Source organism: Mesoplodon bidens (assembly GCF_964165515.1).
Source record: "Mesoplodon bidens genome assembly, chromosome: 9".
In the NCBI taxonomy this organism is placed as follows: domain Eukaryota; kingdom Metazoa; phylum Chordata; class Mammalia; order Artiodactyla; family Ziphiidae; genus Mesoplodon; species Mesoplodon bidens.
Genome location: NC_138166.1, coordinates 105759702 through 105780756, shown reverse-complemented (window position 1 = coordinate 105780756; position 21055 = coordinate 105759702). Strand labels below are relative to the sequence as shown.

The 21055-nt window shown below is 45.5% G+C and overlaps 1 protein-coding gene across 5 annotated transcripts in view; it reads right to left on the bottom strand.

Moving 5' to 3' along the window:
• Positions 1-21055, bottom strand: part of DNAJB6 (DnaJ heat shock protein family (Hsp40) member B6) — a 58483-nt gene that overhangs the window by 35353 nt on the left and 2075 nt on the right. For all 5 annotated transcript variants that reach the window (XM_081244593.1, XM_081244595.1, XM_081244596.1 and 2 more), the window contains exons 2-4: positions 4884-4975; positions 2647-2756; positions 644-703 (exon numbers count right to left, since the gene is read on the bottom strand). In XM_081244593.1, coding sequence (XP_081100719.1) covers positions 644-703; positions 2647-2756; positions 4884-4948 — 235 coding nt within the window. In that variant the 5' untranslated portion in view covers positions 4949-4975. The remainder of the gene's footprint in view (positions 1-643; positions 704-2646; positions 2757-4883; positions 4976-21055) is intronic.

Below are 21055 nucleotides of genomic sequence, written 5' to 3'. Positions count from 1 at the left end.
CAAAAATACACATGTCTAGGGCTTCCCTGGTGGCGCAGTGGTTGAGAGTCCGCCTGCCGATGCAGGGGACACGGGTTCGTGCCCCGGTCCGGGAGGATCCCGCATGCCGCGGAGCGGCTGGGCCCGTGAGCCATGGCCGCTGGGCCTGTGCGTCCGGAGCCTGTGCTCCGCAACGGGAGAGGCCACAACAGTGAGAGGCCCACATACCGCAAAAAAAAAAAAAAAAAAAAAAAAAAAATACACATGTCTAGGCCTCACCACCGGAGGCGATTACTTTGGTGGTTATTTAGTTTTTGGAAAGAATCTATCTGGTTTTTTTAAACCCTGAGGATATTTTGACACATTAGGTACTGCTCTCAGGGTACAAACTCATGATGTGAGGTTTTACAGCATTTCCTATCTACAAAATGTACACCAATATACACTTCCTAGTGTAACAAGAGATTTTTAATAGGCTTTTTCCGTGTTATCAATTTCTCCTCCCTTCCGCCATCCAGCCCACCCTCCAGACTGCATCTGTATTTACTGAAACATGAGTGTCCAAGAGAAATAACACACTGAACCCCCATAAGACCCTTTGCCATCAGACCACCTCCTCTTGTCACTACAAGGCCAAGAGAAAGACCAACGTGTACACACATACCTCCACCACCACCGTTTAATCCTTCTTTGCCGTATTTGTCATAGATGTCCCGTTTTTTAGCTATAAATTTAAAAAGACAAGTCAGTAAAGACCAAGTTGTTCTTTTCCCTCAAAATTCAATAAAGTGTTTCCAAAGTTGTAAACCCAAAGACCCGCTGTGGTTCTCAATTTCCACGATCAGTTTTAAAGAGCTAGGCCTCCCTTGCTGTAGATGAAAAGGCAAAAAAGGGAACATCTAAGTGCTTCTCTCCCTTAAAAACAACTCGAAACGTTTTTAAGTACTGTAAAGTTTAAAACATTTATTTCACTCTACTGCTCACTGCGCCCGTGCATACTACCATCAAAACCCCACTAGGAAGTTGCAAAACGATTCCAACCCTAGAAATTACCTTCTTACTACAAAGTCCAACTAGGGGATAAGACATGTGGCACAAAGAGAAAGAGGACAGGGTCCTGGTGAGGGCAGTAAGGAGACGAACTAAACAACAGCCAGAGCAAGGGCCAACCCAAAGCCTACAGCTGAATCACCCTGGTTTAAGGCAAGAGCCCACCCAAGCCTTGAGGATGGTCTACTATCCCTGGTCATCTTATCAGTTACGTTCTAGAATAAAAACAACTACGATGCAGCCCTGTTCAGATATACAGGTTCTTTTGATACACAATGTATGTTCCCCTAAAATCTCATGTTCTACAAAATCGTGTGGTAAAATAACAGGGGTTTATGGGGGAAACAAGTGTAGAAGCAAATCATTTACAGCCAGTTTTTGGTAATCAGAGACTTGTAAGAACAGTAACTGTGTATCTGTGAAGGTAACTCCTGGGATTGAAGGCTGAGTAAGAGAACGTGAAAAATACACTCCCCCTCACCAAACAAACAAAAACAAAAAAACAGCATTTTTATGGGAGTTTAAAGGTTCTCTTTCTACCAAAAATCAAGCTTGACTTTAGTCCTCCATTTTTCTAATGTTCCTGGTCCGTGAAATCCACAAATCTGGGAGTGCTGGATCAGCACACAAACACCAGGACAATGACAATGATAACAAAGACAAAAGTTACTTGTGAAATAAGACGACTAGTCCTTCCTTCAAAATAAAGGGGGAGGGGTTGTTAGGACATAAGCAAGATGGTCCCATGTTAACACGGGTGTCAACACAGGATGAGATGGTCAGCTGTCAACACGGGTGATGGTCACATGGAGCTGGTTCTAAAATCAGAACTCTCTTTTAACAGTGAACCTGGCCACATGTAGCACACTTGGAGCCAAGGGGCCAGTCCCTGTGGTCGGTGAGTCCGCCTCTCAGCTTTTACATGTCTCCACCTCGACTCATACCAGGCCCTCCAGTACCGCTTCCTGGCAAGGTGGTGTCAGCAGTTCTCCAGTTTTCTCACAAGGTTCCACAGTCTTCTCCCTACCACACGGCCCACACACAACACTTCTCTTACCAAGAAGCCGGGGAATCTATCTGGCTGACAGCTACCTTCCGCCTGACCCCGGGAACTAAGCCAGCAGATCTGACTTTCAGTTCCATTCAATACCTAAGCTCTAGACCTGGGGAGGGAAACCTACAAGCTGCGAAGTCTGAACCTCAGCTGTACGCGCCTGTACGCGCGATGCCTGATTTCCTGACACTCAGGAGACCCTTTCAAGCAGAAGCCAGCACATTCACACAGGGTGTTCAGTAGGGCAACGGGGATGAGAGATCACGACACCAACTACACAGGTGGCCTCCACTGCACCCACAGTGACCCAGATGCCCGCGACCTGACCTGTCCCGTCAGTCCCCAGACCGGGGGTTAGGACTGCTTTAAAAGAGCCACCCTAGGAGAAGTCTAGAGGCCAGGGTGCCTCACAGCACTCACGGCTGACCTACCAAGTGGCTGCCAGGAACAGGAGTGTCAAATGTGCACAAGAAAGACCTCCCTCTCACTGTCCCACACCTCACTCAGCCACCCCTCCCTCTGCAGGCCCTGGGGAGGGCAGAGCCCCATGCTGGGCTACTCACCATCTGATAACACCTCATACGCCTCAGCTACTTGTTTGAATTTTCTCTCCGCTTCTTCTTTGTTCTCAGGATTTTTATCTGGATGCCACTTCAGTGCCAGTTTCCTATATCTTAAAAGGAGTAAAAGGGTACTGATCAATCCAATGTCCAGAAAGCCAGTGGGCTTTGAAACATAAGCAAAAAAGTGGGAGCTGCAAACTAGTGAGATTAACCTTAGTCTCTATTGTAACATCTCCCTTTCTGCCAGAATGAAAAGAAAGGTTCTAAAATCAACAGCATAATACAAACCCACCTCTAGAGATAAAAAAACGTTTTTAAAACGTGTGAGGACCAAAGTATGGGCAGCATATGCACTCACGGTGCTAAGGCTGAGAAAATGGAGCGCGTGCAGACAAAGGCCTTGCTCCCTGAGGACGGAGCCAACGTGACTGTCCCTGTCCCTGCGTCCCATCGCCTGGCCAGCTTTCACATCAGTGGGCGAAGGTGGGCCACTGGCCACAGCACGGTGGAATATTCCAGCATCTTTCACAACGTGAGATTTGAATTCAAGATTCACTTAAAGATTCCATGACCAAGGTCGGTCTGCTCCATGATTCCAATTAACATCAACAAGTACATGCTTTCCAAGTAACAAAAAAAATCCTCTTTTCTAATTAGCTCCACATGAGCGGTGCACATTTGGGGGGGGGCACGAGACAGGGAGAGGGCGTGCTCCGTAGAAATCTAAGACTAGACTACGAACCGAACGGTCCTTCTAACACTTGGCAAGCTATTAATGTAAGGCTGCTGTGGTTCAATTTAATTTAAGCATCTTAATCAAAAACCTCAGCTTAGTTTATTAAAATCGGATTAAAGCTGGAATCTAATGATAAAACAGTACTTTATTATTAAATCACTGTGGACCTAACCATGCAGTAGCAGAACAAAACCCCTCAAGAGCTACAAACCCTCCATTTAAAAAAAGACAAACCCTACCAAAGGATAACGAGAGAAAAAACAACTGGTTTGCACTAGCATGCTTGTGTGAAAGTGAAGAAATGTATGAGCATCCGGAATAAGGTTCAATTATCTACACCTTGTGAAGACTGCTCGAGTTCTTTAGCTTCAAGGTATCACACAGTGAGGTAAGGGGTACCATGCGTTCGCCTCTCCACCCCACTGCTTTAGCCACCCGGAGACACCGTGCTCTAATTGTGTCTGGCACAACACAGCCATGATTTTCCGTCAGTTAACACATGTACTGTGCACATATTACACTTGTGTAAGAACAGTACAATTACCTCCAACTGTACCACACTGCTCCTGCTTGTAACCGTGCGCGAGTGTGAGAAACCCCACAGCCCACTGGGGACACGGCTCTAAGGTACGTCCTTGGCTGCCTGGTCCCCAGTGTTTCCTGGCCAAGGTCTGACACAGGGATATTCTGCAAGCAGCTTCAGGTATGCCCAACAGCAGTCAACCAGCTGAACTAGTTGGGCGTTTTTAAAAGAACGACCTGGTTCAAAAATCCTTCATTTCCATCTGCACACCTACTGAGTCTAGTAGTATGGACTTCACTAAGCCCTTAAAAAGCTAGTTCCTGCAACACAAACCTGAACCTGATTCCCTATTATTCCAGGCTTATGCATTAGTCTGGAGCTAGGCTAAAAATCTATCAACCTTCTGCTGTACGTTAACACTGAATTAAATCGATCCCCATTTACCTTGAGAGCTGCCCGTGACCTGAGACCTGCCTCGGATGCTTCCCGTGGGCCAGGCCCTGGTCACAAAGGTTCAGCAAGGACAGACAGTAGTGCTGGGCTCACGCGTGAACGTGGACCAAGACAGGGTCACGCAACGGGGATCTTTAAGCAACTATACCAAGGACGTCATGGCGACAACCCTACGAGCGCCAAGGCAGCTCCACTTCCAAGTCCAGCGTCAAAGTTCTTTGGGCTGATTTCACATCCTCAGTAAGTTTTTGATCTAATTCCAGCAGAAATGGAATCCACTGTCCCAAGACAAAGTGACAGAGGAAACCAAGTGCCCTCTTCTCCCTGAATGGCAGGTGGTAAGGTGGGCCTAGGTCTGAGGCAAAAGCTAACTTGTTAAATGCTGTCTAAATTTCACACTAGACTGCAGCAGTCAGAGACTCACACCACCTGAAGTGCCGTTTCTAGGGGTGATATAAAGTTACACTGCAAATGACCAGCATACAAGTGCACAGACTTAACTCATTCAGAAATACGATTACTTACGCCTTTTTAATATCCTCGGCTGAGGCATGTCTCTGCACGCCTAGAACTTCATAGTAATCCACCATGTTTCAACCGGCTGTTGGAAACGAGTCCTGCAATCAGAAATCCATGGTCAGTGGCAAGATTGCCAAGGCTGGTCTCATCTTGGGGGTAGGGGCGGACAGAGCAGGGGTGAGGGGTGTCTCCTTGCCTGGGCACTAACCACCAGCCTGTTGGGCCGGGGCCTTGTCTGGGAGCTGATTCCAAGGCTCAAACCCTAAGACCCTTCCCAACGTAGGAAAAAACGCTCTGAAATGAGCTAAGAATAGTCTCAACTAAATAAAACCGACAGGTGACTCTGCACCAGCCTTGGGGCCCGCCGGTCACCAGCTGCCAGGCCCCTGTTGAGCAGCCCAGTGCATCGGTCCCCTCCTCACGCCCTGCACTCCTGTGCCAGGCACTGGGCAAGCCCGCGGCCACCTGACAAACATGCTGTCCCTGCCCTGGGGACGCTACACAGGAACGGCAGACACCTTCCACAGCCAGGCAGCCCTCGCTAGTGACCAGGCAACACCCTTCCACAGTCCCTGGCTCTGACTCAGGGCTATTCCTGTGACTGCCCCTCCGGCCTCCCGTGCCCATCCATTAGACATGAAAACAAACACACTGTCCCCCTGCTGGCAGTCCTAGTGAGAGGGCACCCAAAAAGCAGGCCTTCAGGGGACACCTGCAGTGCGTTCTCCCCATCACTACACAACGCAGGATGACGAATCCCTGCTGCTTCCACCACCAACCACTACGAGGATCGAGCCTCAGGTCCCACAAACCGAACACAACCTACACATCTGCTCCCTCTTAAGATGTGAAATCCAATGAATTTACCTCTTTACATTTGACTAAGTCACCTCATCAAGCCAGTGACCAAAAACTTACATGAAACAGGCCTACTGCACACGAGTACAAAGTAACTTCACCCAATAAAGCAAAGTTCTTCTGTCCAGCAGCTGTGCTCAAAACTGAAGCTAGGGGACTTCCCTGGTGGTCCAGTGGGTAAGACTCCGCACTCCCAATGCAGGGGGCCCGGGTTCCATCCCTGGTCGGGGAACTAGATCCTGCATGGCGCAACTGGCAGTCTGCATGCCGCAACTAGGACCTGGCGCAGCCTAAATAAATAAATATTAAACAAAACCAAACAAAAAAACATTAGCGTAGTTAAAAAAAAAAAAAAACTGAAGCTAGGCTTTCAGTAGCCTTCCCCCAAATTCTAGGATCAGATTTTCAAATGAAATGTTCTGACTGTAAACAAATACATGAGATCACAACCTCCGTGAGGCCACTTTGCTGGGGTTAAAGAAGGTCACAACTGGGAACTATGCCCATCTCAAACAGGATGCACAGTTGTATTATACTTCTACTTTTCAACACGGGGGAGCAACCCATGGTAAAAAAAATCTGTTGCATCATGACTCAGCATGTAGGTGCGCACATCAGCCTGAGCAGCCCTCATCAGACATTTACAGAGAACTCCACATACAAGGGTCAGGAAGAAGCACACACAAAGGAAAAAGCCCCTCCATACCAGTCCAGGGACTTTGTGCAAAAAACAACTCAAAGCTATCACAGGACAATCAAAAATAGAAACCCCTCCTACTACCTCAAAATCTCTAGAAATGTTAGATAAAAATCCAACAAACACATCTGAAGAGCCAGCTAAGCTGAAGCAGTTAAAGTGCCAGAAACAGAGAATTAATTACACCAAGAACGGTGATCCCGAGGGGGGCGGGGCTGTTGTTGTGCTTTCAGGACGGGACTTGCTTCTGTAGCACTAATGGCTGCAATGAAAATCCACAATTCAGGCTCCTCAAAGGCTGTAACTGCAAGAGAGGGAGACGAGAAAAACTGTCCACTGAACTGCAAGGGAGAGGAAAGGGAACACCCGAGAATCGAAGCCTCAAGCCTTGGAACTGCAGAATGGAATCCCATTACCTTCATTAGCGCGCAATGCTCCATGCTCTCCAAAACCACCAAACACTATTGCAGGGTGGGGAGGCAAAAAGAGCTGTGCTGGAGAAACAAGTATCTCTACAACCCACGTTGTGTATGTCTGACCGGCGTGGAGATTTTTCAATGCGTTATGGAGATCTAATGCCCAGCGTGACTACCGCCAACAATACTGTGTCATATATTCAGAGGTGCTGAGAGACTAGATCTTAAACGTTCTCACCGCAAAAAAAAAAAAAAGTTAATTTCATAACACAAGAGGTGTTAGCTAACTCAGGTGGCAATCACGTTGCAAGACAAATGATTCAAATCAACATGTCTCAAATCAATTATATCTCATTTTTTAAAATAAAAATTTAAAAATAAAATGTAACCTTATCAATGAGAGGGAGGAGTGCCCAGGCACCTTTGTGAGAAAGCACAAAACAGGACTTTAAAATTTTTTTTAATTTAACAAAACAGGTATAGTGGGCATAATTCTAAATGTTTAAATTCTAAGTATTCTATAAACATTAACTCATTTAATTCAAATATTTTAGTAAAACAATAAGAAAATTAAGATCAACGATATCCTAAAATTGAATCTGGTTTGTTTTTCCAGCTTTATCCAGATACACCTGACATATAACCTTGTGTAAGTTTAAGATGTGCATCGTGCACCTTAATTTTATTAAAATTGAATTAAAAAAAAACTACAAATGACCTTTGAATAACATGGGTTTGAGCTGCACAAGTCCACTTCTATGCAGATTTTTTTCAATAAACATTGGTAAATTTTGGAGATTTGAAACAATCTGAAAAAACTCACAGAAGAACCATGCAGCCTAGAAATATGGAAAAAATTAAGAAAAAGTCAGGTAAACCACGAACGCAAAAGATATAATGTAGATATATACCAGTCCATCCTTACATAGGTATAAGGTGAGTGATATTTAATACAAAATTAGTAACATTTTAGTTTTTGTTCTATATCTTTGCTTTCAAAGAATTACACAACCACACAGTATGTCTCTCCCTCCAGTATCAGCTTATCACAAGTGGTTTTTTTAAAATGTATCAATGTTTCCAATACTGTATTATGAATGAGTGTAATACTGTATGTCATAAAAATTTTATGGTTCATTCATTAGCATATAGGTGGCTATCGTGAAGCAATCATACTGCTGCTGTTTCATTAGCGATGTACAAATTATCATACCTATAAACAAACGTGAATTTCATTCACATTATCTTTTCAGTTTTGTCACGTAGATAATGACAATTTATGTTGTAAAAATATGATGTAAACTTATGTTATCAATAAATACAATACTGTGAATGCAATTTCTTTTTTATGATTTTAATATTTTCTCTAGTTTACTGTAAGAATACAGCAATATAATACATATAACATACAAAGTACATACCAATCAACTTTGTTATCGGTAAGGCTTCTGGACAACAATGGACTACTAGTTAACTTTGGGGGAGTCAAGAGTCATACACAGATTTTCAACTGCGAGGGGTCAGCACCCTTAAGCCCCACGTTGCTCAGGGATCAACTGTACACTCTTTCGAGAGACAAAAAAAAATTCAAAGGGCTTCCCTGGTGGCACAGTCGTTGAGAGTCCGCCTGCCGAGGCAGGGAACACAGGTTCGTGCCCTGGTCCGGGAACATCCCACATGCCGCGGAGCGGCTAGGCCCGTGAGTCATGGCCGCTGAGCCTGCACGTCCGGAGCCTGTGCTCCGCACCGGGAGAGGCCACAGCAGTGAGAGGCCCGCGTAACGCAAAAAAAAAAAAAAAAAAAGAAAAGAAACACAATTTTGGGCTTCCCTGGTGGCACAGTGGTTGAGAGTCCGCCTGCCGATGCAGGGGACACGGGTTCGTGCCCCGGTCTGGGAAGATCCCATATGCCACGGAGCGGCTGGGCCCGTGAGCCACGGCAGCTGAGCCTGTGTGTCCGGAGCCTGTGCTCCACAACGGGAGAGGCCACAACAGTGAGAGGCCCGCATACTGCAAAAAAAAAAAAAAAAAAAAAAAAAAAAAAAAAAATTCAAACTCCTGGGCCAGGCAAGATGCACAAGGCAAATTTAGCGTGGAAATTACTACCCAGAAGAGATGGCCCATAGGAGCACAGCAACCTCACAACTTCCGGAACCAAAAACCTGACCACTGGCAAGAACCTCCACAAAGCAGCAGGCAATCAGCCTCCCTCCACCTGTACTTCAGAGGACCGGTAATGAACTCTCTGCGGGTGTTTTCACTTTTGAGCTCCCGTTACCGCTGCATGGAGACATCTTAGTGCCCAGCAGTGACAAAAACGCGGGGAAACCTTACCAGACCACTGTCACCAATGGGACAAGGAGAGAAGTCTCAGGATGAAGCCGCCCTCTCCTAACAGTTGAACCACTGCCTGAGCCACATGTGACCAGAGGTCACCGGTGTGTCAGATGTCACTGCCTAGACATCTTTGGTCCCAGTTCAAAGCTCATGTTGTCCTAAGTCCAATCGATCTGTCCTGTATTTGCAATAACGTGCCAGTGTCTGTGCAGACAATGGTGGCGAAGAGCAAGACCCTCCACGCCATCGGCGCAGACGCGGCAAGACGGGCCTAGACTCGGCCGTGCCCGCCAAGCGGTGAACGCTGTGACCGCTTAACCACCTAACACATCCCCCGGGAAGATTCATCTGTCCCACAGGACCGTCACAGGGACTGAGGGAGCACATGAGCGTCATCAATGGACAGCGCCTGGGACGCAAGCCACACTCGGATGCTGGCTATTTTCTTCCTTTCTAAATGGAGACTAACCCCAAGAAGGAAATGCAGATGAACTGAGTGAGGCCCATCAGACGCCCGGTCTGCAGCCACCTCTGGATACAAACGCTGCCTTCGCTACAGTCCTGTCCAGCCCCAGCCAGCCCACCGCTTGAAGCTGACTCTGACTTAACGTCAAGAGGAAAAGCTTCCCCAATTAACGCCCAACGCACACATTCAGGGCTCATGCTGTTTGACTTCCCAAAGCCCTAAGCACCCACGGGCTTTCCGGCTGTGGAGTCTCCTGGTTTGCATACCTCTTGCCCGCCTGCCCGCCTGCCCCCCTCGATCAGCCTCTGAATAAACAGTGGGAACGCCGGGGGCTCAAAGCCCCCTTCTCACCCTACTCCTGTGTTTTCATCCACTCTGCTATATAAATACCGATTATGTAGCAATGATTCCCTAATGTTAGCTCCAATCGTAGATCTCACTTTGGCATTCAGACACAAACAGACAGATGGCTACTGACGTAGCCACTTGGACGTCTGACAAGACATCCCAAATAGAACATGACCAAATTTAACTCTCGGTCCTCCCCGCGCCCACACCTGGCCTTGCCCTATTAATTCTGCCCCAAGCTGCTTGGCTGGAAACCTTCACCATCACCGACACTGCCACGCCACGACATACACACAACAAACTAATCCACGGTTCTGCCTGGTTTACCTGCAAAATACCTCAAACCCCTTCACTTCTCTTGATCTTCAGTGGCACCAGATACCCTACCCTGAAATACCTCCTCACAGCCAAGGTGAGCCGTAAATATGCAGGTGCTACCACAACAGACACTGCCTAGTGTCCAGCAGCAAACACACCAGCTCTAAAGGACGTTGTCAGCTCCCCTGGGGGGTCACGGCATGACACTTCACTGCGCTGGCTAACGCTAGGGCTGGGACAGCAAAGAAAGGTACCAGATGCGCCTAAAATACGCTGTCAATCAAGAAAGGAAAGATGCCAGCAGAAAGCACAGGCCCGGTCAAGAAAAACACGCGTGTGGAACTGTGCCAGCTTGGAAGTGACCAGGAATAAACGGTAACTAAGTGCCATCTGGGCTCCAGGACTGGTGTCTGTGGCAAGAAAAGAACTTTGGGGGGAAAACTGGTGGGATGCGAATAAAGTCTGTAGTTAACAGTACTGTACCAGCCTCATTTTTTAGTTTTGATAAACACCAGGGTTACATTTGTTACGTTAAGCTAGGTAAGAGGTATACAGGAAAACTCCTGTACTACCTTCACAACTCTTCTGTAAATATACAGTAGTTCCAAAGTAAAAAGTTCAAAAGTCACTGAAAAAGAGAAAAATGTGCAAAATTGATGAAACATCCACAGATCAGAAGGGATTCTGAGTTTCAAAAAGAATGGCTGCCATGCATTTTTTCCCTCCAGTTTTACTGAGATATAATTGACATCGAGCACTATGCATGTCTAAGGTGTGCGTATGACAATGACCTACACACATCGTGAACCGATTATGACAATCAGCCCAGAGAACATCTATCAAATCACCTCACAGAGAGACAAAAGAAAAGACACAGGAAAAGTATTTTTCCCTTGCAATGAAAACTCTTAGGATTTACTCTTAACTTTCACATATAACACACAGCAGTGTTAATTATCTTTCTCACATTGTACATCAAATCCCTACTACTTATTTCTCTTATGACTGGAACGACTACTGTGCATTTCAAGTACACATACCAAGGACTTCCCTGGGGGTCCAGTGATTAGGACTCCGAGCTTCCACTGTAGGGAACTAAGATCCTGCATAGCCACAAGGCGGAGCCAAAAAAAATAAATTTTTAAAAGCATATGTAACAACAATAAAAAAAAAAATTTAAGCCTTTATTGCACTGCCTTTCCTATGCAAACTACATGTGAAACCAAATAGCTGATGAGGCAACCTTCTTTTTATAGATGAATTCCAGCAGACAAATGCAGAAGAAATGCTGGAATTTGAAAACACTATTATCTTGAAACCCCCCAACACAGTGATTCTCAAAGTACAGACTTGTTGGCCCAGCAGCATCAACCCGGTCTTGTTAAAAAAAAAAAAATGACCTTTTAAGAAATCGAGTTCAAACCACCGCATAAAGCCTTCCCACTACAATAAACACTAGCGAGTCCACACTCTCTCTGCCCCAACAGACTCTGGGAGCAGCCCTTAGTGCTGGACGGCTACCTTCTTTCTGAACAGTGGAGCCTTCAGGGAACTGTCCCTCTAGGTCCTTGTTCAGGTTACATAAGGCATTTGAATTTCTCTTCCACACAGATGTCCTCAAACATTCAAGGGCTTTATCTTCATGCAGTTTTCACTCTCTAGGCTAATACAGCCTCACATTTCTTTGCAGTTAACTCCTAAGAACACTACCCTGGTCCCGGCCGAGAGCAAGCTCCAAAGCTGCCATTCCTTGGTACCCAGAACCCAACACTGACCATGAGGACACGCTCCAGCCGTCACCAACAAAAAGTAAGACCACCGCTGCCCCACTTCCCTCTCAACTCCCCTAGGAAACACCAGAGCCCGATGACCAGCACAGACCTGGCTACGCCGTGCTCTTTCTGAGCCTGCGGTCACGGTCCTGCCTCCTACTACTCACTTTGTACGACTCTGGCTCTTCAGACAAGTGAAGTTCACAGCTTCTGCCCATAAATCCCACCTCGGATATGGCGGCCCATCGTCCCAAATGATCACCCCTTTTGGATAGCAATTACACCATCAACGCATGCACTCTCAGTAAAAACAATGACGTAATTCTGAGTGAATTTCACTATGTAAATTTAATATTGAAAACAATCATGATACTCTTGGGACCAGGTCACCAAGTTGAGGAAAAGACAAACCTGTAAACAAGCGAGGCATATACAATTAAGAAAGTATGAACAGAGTGTTGGGGAGAGGCTATGGAGTCAGCCTGCACCATCACGCCCTGCTGCGAGGGCTCAAGTGCTCGATGCTACGGACACTCTCCCTTATCCACACTATCTTTTTAGTATTCAACCAGTGCCAATAAGATTAACAAATTTTAATACAAACTCAAAACGTACTCTAGAGACAATAAAGTGACAATACCCCAAGGTCTAGAAACAGAGGACCAAATGAGGTCCCTTATCCCGAGGATACCTCCTTGGAAACCTGACAAGTTGGCTTCAGTACTGATCCCACAACCACCACCCTGCAGGGTCAGCCACAGATTAATTCACTTCTTGCTGCTTCAGAATAATCAGGCATAAAAGAAACCATCTAAGTTTTGACAAAATCCATAGAAGGTTAATTGCATTCAAATTACTTTCGACTACCCCTGGAGTTTTACACAAAATAAAAAGCCACTAATGGCAATTCCCTGACAGTCCAGTGGTTTAGCACTCCGTGCTTTCACTGGTGGCCTGGGCTCAACCCCTGGTCGGGGAACTAAGATCCCGCAAACGAAAAAAAACAATACAAAACAAAAAAGCCACTTACACACTTGTATCAGGAACTTCTCTATAGAATTCAGTATTTCTAAATATTTTAAGTGGCCGTCACCTAGCCCCTAAGACCGGCCAAGTGTCCTCCTCCCCAGAGAAAACTGTAAGCCTGGAGAATGAGTGAGAACCTGGACTCCCCAAACACTTCCAGTGCCCACCCCCACCCGTCATCTCCGTGCTCAGCTGGCACTACAGGGGACAGCAAACACCAGAACACACGGGCCCTTGGGGGACTGAGACCACTCGACCTGCCTTCTCTTCTCAATCGCCCCTGGATGGAGGGAGCAGCGTGCTTCCACACCCCGCACCCGGGGCTCAGCGCATCTCCCCCTCAGCCGCGGAAAACGAGTCACGGTTTCTGTGACAGAACGCTGCGTGGAAACGCAGACACAGACTTTTTAAAAGCAGTGTCCACGAGGACTTCAGGCAGGTGGGAAGTGCTGCTGGCAAACACCACCTCAAACCGAGCTGCCTGACCCGCAAGCCAAACACAGTCACTTACACCTACAGTCACTAAAAGTAAACAGCACTGGAAACTCAGCCCCTCTGTCGCACGAGCCCCATTTCCAGTGCTCAGCCCCCAGTGTGACAACTGGCACCCACCCTGGAAAGGACCAGTGTGGAACAGGAGTTCTCAGACAGACAGGGATGGTCCTAACAAAAATCGATTCAGACTTAAAGGGAATCTGGGTGAGGAGTGGGAAGATGCTCGTTTCTAACAGCAATTGTCAAAGTTCCTAACTTCCCACTGACACCATCTACTGTATGTTAAGGAAGCTGGAGAAAACCAATGCTTTAGATTTTCAATTAAGAAAAAAAAAACAACGTTTCTTAGGACTAGTTTGTTAATCTATGCAATTTCCAAGAAAACAGGCCTCACCAAGTAAAAAAATTTTCACTCTGCCTCTTTAGTAAAGCCACTAACTAGCCTAATACCCATTAACCAAAAATAACTGCTGCTTGGGACTTCCCTGGCAGTCCAGCGGTTGAGACTCCGCGCTTCCACTGTCGAGGGCATGGGTTCAATCCCTGGTCGGGGAACTAAGATCCCCGCAAGCCATGCAACGCGGCCAAAAAAAACAAAACAAAAACAAACCCTGCCTCTTCCAATAAATGTACTCGCCTTCAGTGCTGGGCGTTTCAGAACACACACTGAAGTCTCCTGGTACTAAACTCACGTGCGGACCACCTGAGTAGAAAAGCGTACACCTCCCCGGGACATGTGCACATACTTATACATTATATACAGGCACCTCTGAGATATTGTGGGTTCGGCTCCAGACCACAATAAAGCCAATTAAATGAGTCACACAAAGTTTTCTGGCTTCCCAGTGCATATAAAAGGTTACTTTACATTATACCTGTTAAGTGTGCAATAGTATTATGTCGAAAATAACAATGTACATACCTTAATTTTTTGAAAATCTTTATTGCTAAAAAAAATGCTACGCATCATCTGAGCTCTCAGTATCTTTCTGCTGGTGGAGGACCTTGCCTCCATGTTGGTGGCTACATGGCCGTGGCAATTTCTTAGAACGAAGCCATGAAGTGTGCCGCGTCGACTGACTCTTCCTGGCACGAATGATTTCTCTGCAGCGTGCCGTGCTGTTTGGTAGCGTTTTACCGATGGTAGAACTTCTTTCAGACTTGGACTCAGTCCTCGCAGACCCTGCCGCTGCCTCATCAACTCAGCTCATGTCCTATTCTAAACCCTGGGTTGTCATTTCCCCAATCTTCACAGCATCTTCACCAGCAGCAGATTCCACCTCCAGAAACCACTTTCTTCTGCTCATCCGTAAGCAGCAGTGCGTTTCTGTGCAAGGTTATCCTGAAATGACAGCAATTCAGTCACATCTCAGGCTCCACTTCTGATTCTAGTTCTCCTGCTGTTTCCACCACGTCTGCTGTTACCTCCTCCACTGAAGTCTGGAACCCCTCGAAGTCATCCATGAAGGTTAGAATCAACTTCTCCCAAACTCCTGTGAATGTTGGTATTCTGACCTCTTCCCATGAATCACAAACGTTCTTAAAGGCATTTAGAATGGTGAGTCCTTTCCAGAGGGTTTTCAAGTGACTTCGCCCAGGTCATCAGAGGAATCGCTATCTATGGCAGCTACAGCCGTACGAAATGTATTTCTTAAATATGACTTGAAAGTCAAAATTACTCCTTGATTCATGGGTGGCAGAACGGTTGTCGTGTTGGCAGGTATGAAAACAACATGAATCTCGTTGTACATCTCCATCAGAGCTGTTGGGTGACCAGGTGCATTGTCAGTGAGCAGTAGTTTTTGAAAGGAATCTTTTTTTCTGAGCAGTGGATCTCAGCAGTGGGTGTAAAATATCCAGTAAACCATGTTGTAAACAGATGTGCTATCATCCAGGCTTTGTTGCTTTTACAGAGCACAGGCAGCGTAGATTTAGCATAATTCTTAAGGGCCCTAGGATTTTTGGAATGGTTAATGAGCCCTGGCTTCAACTTAGTCACCAGCTGCATTAGCCCCTATCAAGAGTCAGTCTGTCAGTAGCCAGGACATGGAAGCAACCTAAGTGTCCATCAACAGATGAATGGATAAAGAAGATGTGGCACATATATACAATGGAGTATTACTCAGCCATAAAAAGAAACGAAATTGAGTTATTTGTAGTGAGGTGGATGGATCTAGAGACTGTCATACAGAGTGAAGTAAGTCAGAAAGAGAAGGACAAATACCATATGCTAACGCATATATATGGAATTTAAAAAAAAATGTCATGAAGAACCTAGGGGTAAAACGGGAATAAAGACACAGACCTAATTGAGAATGGACCTGAGGATATGGGGAGGGGGAAGGGTAAGCTGTGACAAAGCGAAAGAGAGGCATGGACATATATACACTACCAAACGCAAGGTAGATAGATAGTGGGAAGCAGCCGCAGAGCCCAGGGAGATCAGCTCGGTGTTTTGTGACCGCCTGGAGGGGTGGATGGGGAGGGTGCGAGGGAGGGAGATGCATGAGGGAAGGGATGTGGGAACAGATGTATATGTATGACTGATTCACTTTGTTATACAGCAGAAACTGACACACCATTGTAAAGCAATTGTACTCCAATAAAGATGTTAAAAAAAAAAAAGTCAGCCTGTCCTTTGAAGCTTTGAAGCCAGGCATTGACTTCTCTCTACTGTGAAAGTCCTAGATGGCACCTTCTTCCAACATAAGGCTGTTTCATCTGCAATGAAAATCTGTTGTTTCGTGTAGCCGCTTTCGTTAATGATCTCAGCTAGATCTGCTGGATAACTTGCTGCGGCTTCTACATCAGCACTTGCTGCTTCGCCTTGCACTTCTATGTTATGGAGGCGGCTTCTTTCCTTAAACCTCGTGAGCCAACGTCTGCTGGCTTCAAGCTTTTCTTCTGCAGCTTCCTCACCTGTCTCAGCCTTCACAGACTTGAAGAGAGTCAGGGCCTTGCCTGCATTAGGCTTTGGCTTCAGGCAGTGTCGTGGCTGGTTTGATCGTCTATTCAGACCACTAAAACTTTCTCCTCAACAGCGATAAGGCTGTGTTGCTTCCTTACCATTCGTGTGCTCACTGGAGCAGCACCTTCATCTCCTTCAAGAACGTTCCTTTGCCTTCACGACTTGGCTGTTTGGAGCAAGAGGCCCAGCCTTCAGCCCGTCAGCTTTCCATACGCCTTCCTCTCTCAGCTTCAGCATTTCTAGCTTTTGATTTAAACTGAGAGACATGCGACTCTTCCCTCACTTGAATGCTTGGACGCCACTGAGAGTTATTAACTGGCCTAATTTCAATACTGTTGTGTCTCAGGAACAGGGAGGCCAGAGGAGGGCGAGAGAGGTGGCGGGTCGGTGGAGTCTTGTCTGGGCGGGGTTTTTAGGGCCCCAAGACAATTACAACAGTAACACCAGAGATGACTGATCACCATTACATAATAATGAAAAAATCTGAACTACTGCGAGAATTACCAAAATGTGACCCAGAGATACAAAGTGAGCAAAAGCTGTTGGAAAAATGGCACCAAGAGACTTGATCGATGCAGGGTTGCCACAAACCTTCAATTTGTAAAAAAGGCAGTACCTAAGAAGTGCAATAAAGGGAAGCGCTGTAAAACGAGGTCTGCCTGTACCTGAACTACTTCTATGTATATCAAAACCAAAAATAAAATTATAAATGATGAAACTAAGAATACCTGTTATGTACTTACCAAGCATTACGGTTTCACATCATAATTAGCTAACATCTCAAGGTACACTGGAAGGAGAGAGCCTAGACAGTTTTCTTCACAACTGACAAAGAGGTGGTCGTTAAGTGTAAACATCATCTCTAACATGCAGTCGTTGCATAGTCTTTTACCCCTTAACCAGTTTACTAATACAGGTGTCCCCTGCTTTTCCAGAGTTCTCTTTACAACACTTCACCTTTAAGAAAGATCCACATTAATACCTTGTTTTTGCCAGCCCAAGAAATCCGAACAGGATTTTCACTTCTACAAAAAAAAGGAAGAATTACAGGTGGCGCCCACCCCATGGAGCGTGTCAGGATGGACGTGTGAAGTCAACTGAAAATGGCCAACTCAGTAGAAGCATTTACTTCCCCTCCTCCTGAAATATTCATAGAAGATTTTAAACAAGCACCTCAGGTAACAGACACAAATACCCATCTAGAGTGTGAGGTGCTCCACGATGAGTCAGCTCTAAGAACCCAAGTTTTCTGAACAGCTTAACTGGCCCCTTTTTTAAGTTATAAAATTTTGACTTTAATGAGTTATCTAAAGGAGAATTTCCAAGTCATTACACATGCCCCACGTTCTTAACAACACAAAGGATATATGTTCTCTGTATAAAAAAAATTAAATTAAAAAATTAAAAAAAAAAGAATATATGGGCCCAACATGATTGTTGTGATTCTGAGACCTTCGGCTACTCTGTCCCAAATCTTGCCCATCCACACAAATAAGCTGTGTAACTGGGCTAAACTGACCATCTTGGGACTTCCCTGGTGGTCCAGTGGTTGTTAAAACTCCATGCTTCTACTGCAGGGGGCATGGGTTCGATCCCTGGTGGAGGAACTAAGATTCCCGCATGCCACACAGTGCAGCCAAATAAAAGATTTAAAAATAGGGACTTCCCTGATGGCTCAGTGAAGACTCCACGCTCCCAAGGCAGGGGGCCCGGGTTTGATCCTGGTCAGGGAACGAGATCCCACACGCATCCCATAACCAAGAGTTCGCAAGCCACAACCAAGGAGCCCAGTTGCTGCAACCGAGGAGCCCTCGAGCCGCAACTAAGACCCGGCGCAACCAAATAAGTATTTTTAAAAGATTGAAAAATTTAAAAAATAACCATCTTTCCACCCAAGAGTCTGTTCTCAAATTATCTCTCCATCTAACATCTAAGAAACCTTGCTCTGCTTGCAATAAAAATCCTCCTTCATTCCTTCCCAATCCAAGAGACTCCATATTGAAAATGGAGCTGAAGGGCGAAAAACAACCTTCCTCCTTCCAGAAATCTTTTCATTATTATCCACCCCATAGATCGCTATTTATATTGCACACGGTTTTACATAATGCAATTTGTCCATTGAAGACATTCCGTCTTTAGCTTAAAAAAACAGCAAATCAAAATACTCATTACTTCTAACTTAGAAAAGGACAAATCAAAGTAAACATCTTCGTTTAAATGTTGAATTCATGTTGTGTCATGAAACTAATTTTCTGCAGTACTACTGCTTAATGGAATGGAAGTAGGCAAGTTTAAAAAAAAAAAGATAAATGTGGCCAAGTTTCCTACACGTCATTTCATTATCTGATGAATTCCCAGCACACACAGAGGTAGAGAAACAGAGGTGAAGTACCAATTCTTATCACATGAACTGTAAGTCATCTACTTACAGTTTGTTCTTACTCAATACGCCTTAAAGCATTCCTGAAACAAACAAGGGGGGGACTTCCCTGGTGGTGCAGTGGTTTAGAACCCGCCTGCTAATGCAGGGGACATAGATTTGAGCCCTGGTCCGGGAAGATCCCACATGACGCGGAGCAACTACTAAGTCCGTGCACAACTACTGAGCCTGCCCGCCACAACTACTGACCCCAAGTGCCTAGAGCCCGTGCTCCGCAACAAGAGAAGCCACCGCAATGAGAAGCCCACGCACCGCAACAAAGAGTAGCCCCCACTCGCCACAACTAGAGAAAGCCCGCGCGCAGCAACGAAGACCCAACGCAGACAAAAATAAATTAAAAAAAAAAAAAAAAACCAAGGGAAGTTATTTCCTCTATAACTCAGGATCCAAGACCATTCTTTCAACTGGCAATCATCACCTATTAGACACGAGGAGGCATGACTGACTTCATTTCATTAAAATAAGATAATACATAACAAGTACTCAGTCCTGGTACTTGTGAACTGAATTTGTATGCTATCTGTATTTTTGTCCAACCTTCCTAAACTCTGGATTCCATTATTAACCACAGAGGGTAATCAGGGAACAGACAAACCGGGAAAAAGGATCCAATTCAACCAATATTTTCGGAGTACTCTGGGTCCAGGACAATGCCATAGTCACAAAGGAACACAATTAAAATTCCAGGCCTGCCCAAAGGACCTCACAGGAAGACCCCAGTGCGCCATCACACGCACAAGGCAAGCTCTAAATGTCTTTCTTGGTAAAAGGCGGGATGAAAACTTCAGAGTGCATAGAATCACATGCTGCACGAGGAAATCACCATCCCAGGGACAACTGATCCTTGCACCTGAGCTTAGGAACCTGAAATACCAGGAGCATTCGGACATACAGCTAGTACTTCTACTGCCTGACGGCCATACGCAATGGTTGGTGCTTTTGACTGAAAAAGGCCGTGAGTCCTTACAAAGTTTATACAGAACAACAATTGTAAGCGAAAACCAAACTATGCCTAAATAACATAACTGCTGAAATAAGGTGAGGGATAGAAATTAGAACCTTTTCTACTCTGATGTACATTACAACCCTTCTAACTACTTTGTTTTTTTCAGAAATTTCCCCCACCTTAAAAGTCACGTATTTTTTTAAAAGATTTACTCAGTTCAGAAACAAAAGTTTTATCCTCTGATCAAAGAATGGAGAGGCGCGAGCTCACACTCTAGAGCACACTCTCCAAAATTTACTTCTCTCTTAAGTAGGATATTGAAACAAAAAGAATCAACTGTTTTTTGTATGTCTCCCTAAAAATATAAAAGTTTGAAAAACACGTATCTACAATAAAAGCATCAAATTTTTTTCTAGCTGACATATCCAGGAAGCCATTTTCTCCAATGAGGCTTCAAAACTGTCTTTCTAGGGCTTCCCTGGTGGCGCAGTGGTTGAGAATCTGCCTGCCAATGCAGGGGACACAGGTTCGAGCCCTGGTCTGAGAAGATCCCACATGCCGCGGAGCAACTGGGCCCGTGAGCCACAACTACTGAGCCTGCGCGTCTGGAGCCTGTGCTCCGCAACAAGAGAGACCGCGATAGTGAGAGGCCGGCCCGCGCACGGCAATGAAGAATGGCCCCCGCTTGCCGCAACTAGAGAAAGCCCTCGCACAGAAACGAAGACCCAACACAGCTAAAAATAAATAAATAAATTTATTTTTTTAAACTGTCTTTCTATACACTATTCCTACCTTCACCAACTTCACTTTTCATTTGCCTTACTTTTTTCAAGTTTGAAGTTCTCTCAAATTCTGTTCACCCAAGAGAAACTACAGCCCTTCTTAAATCCTGCCACTGATCCTGTCCTAATTCACTAATAAGCCTGCAGTTAACCTGCTCTCGCCACTGGGTGGTGTCCTGGACAAATTTTAAGCAAAAAAGATTTTTAACACAGAACACGGTCCTAAATTCTAGATCATTTCCAACGAAGTGAAAAGGCCAAAAAAAAAAAAAAAAAAGTTTTCTAAAGATTCTTTAAAATATCAAAAGAC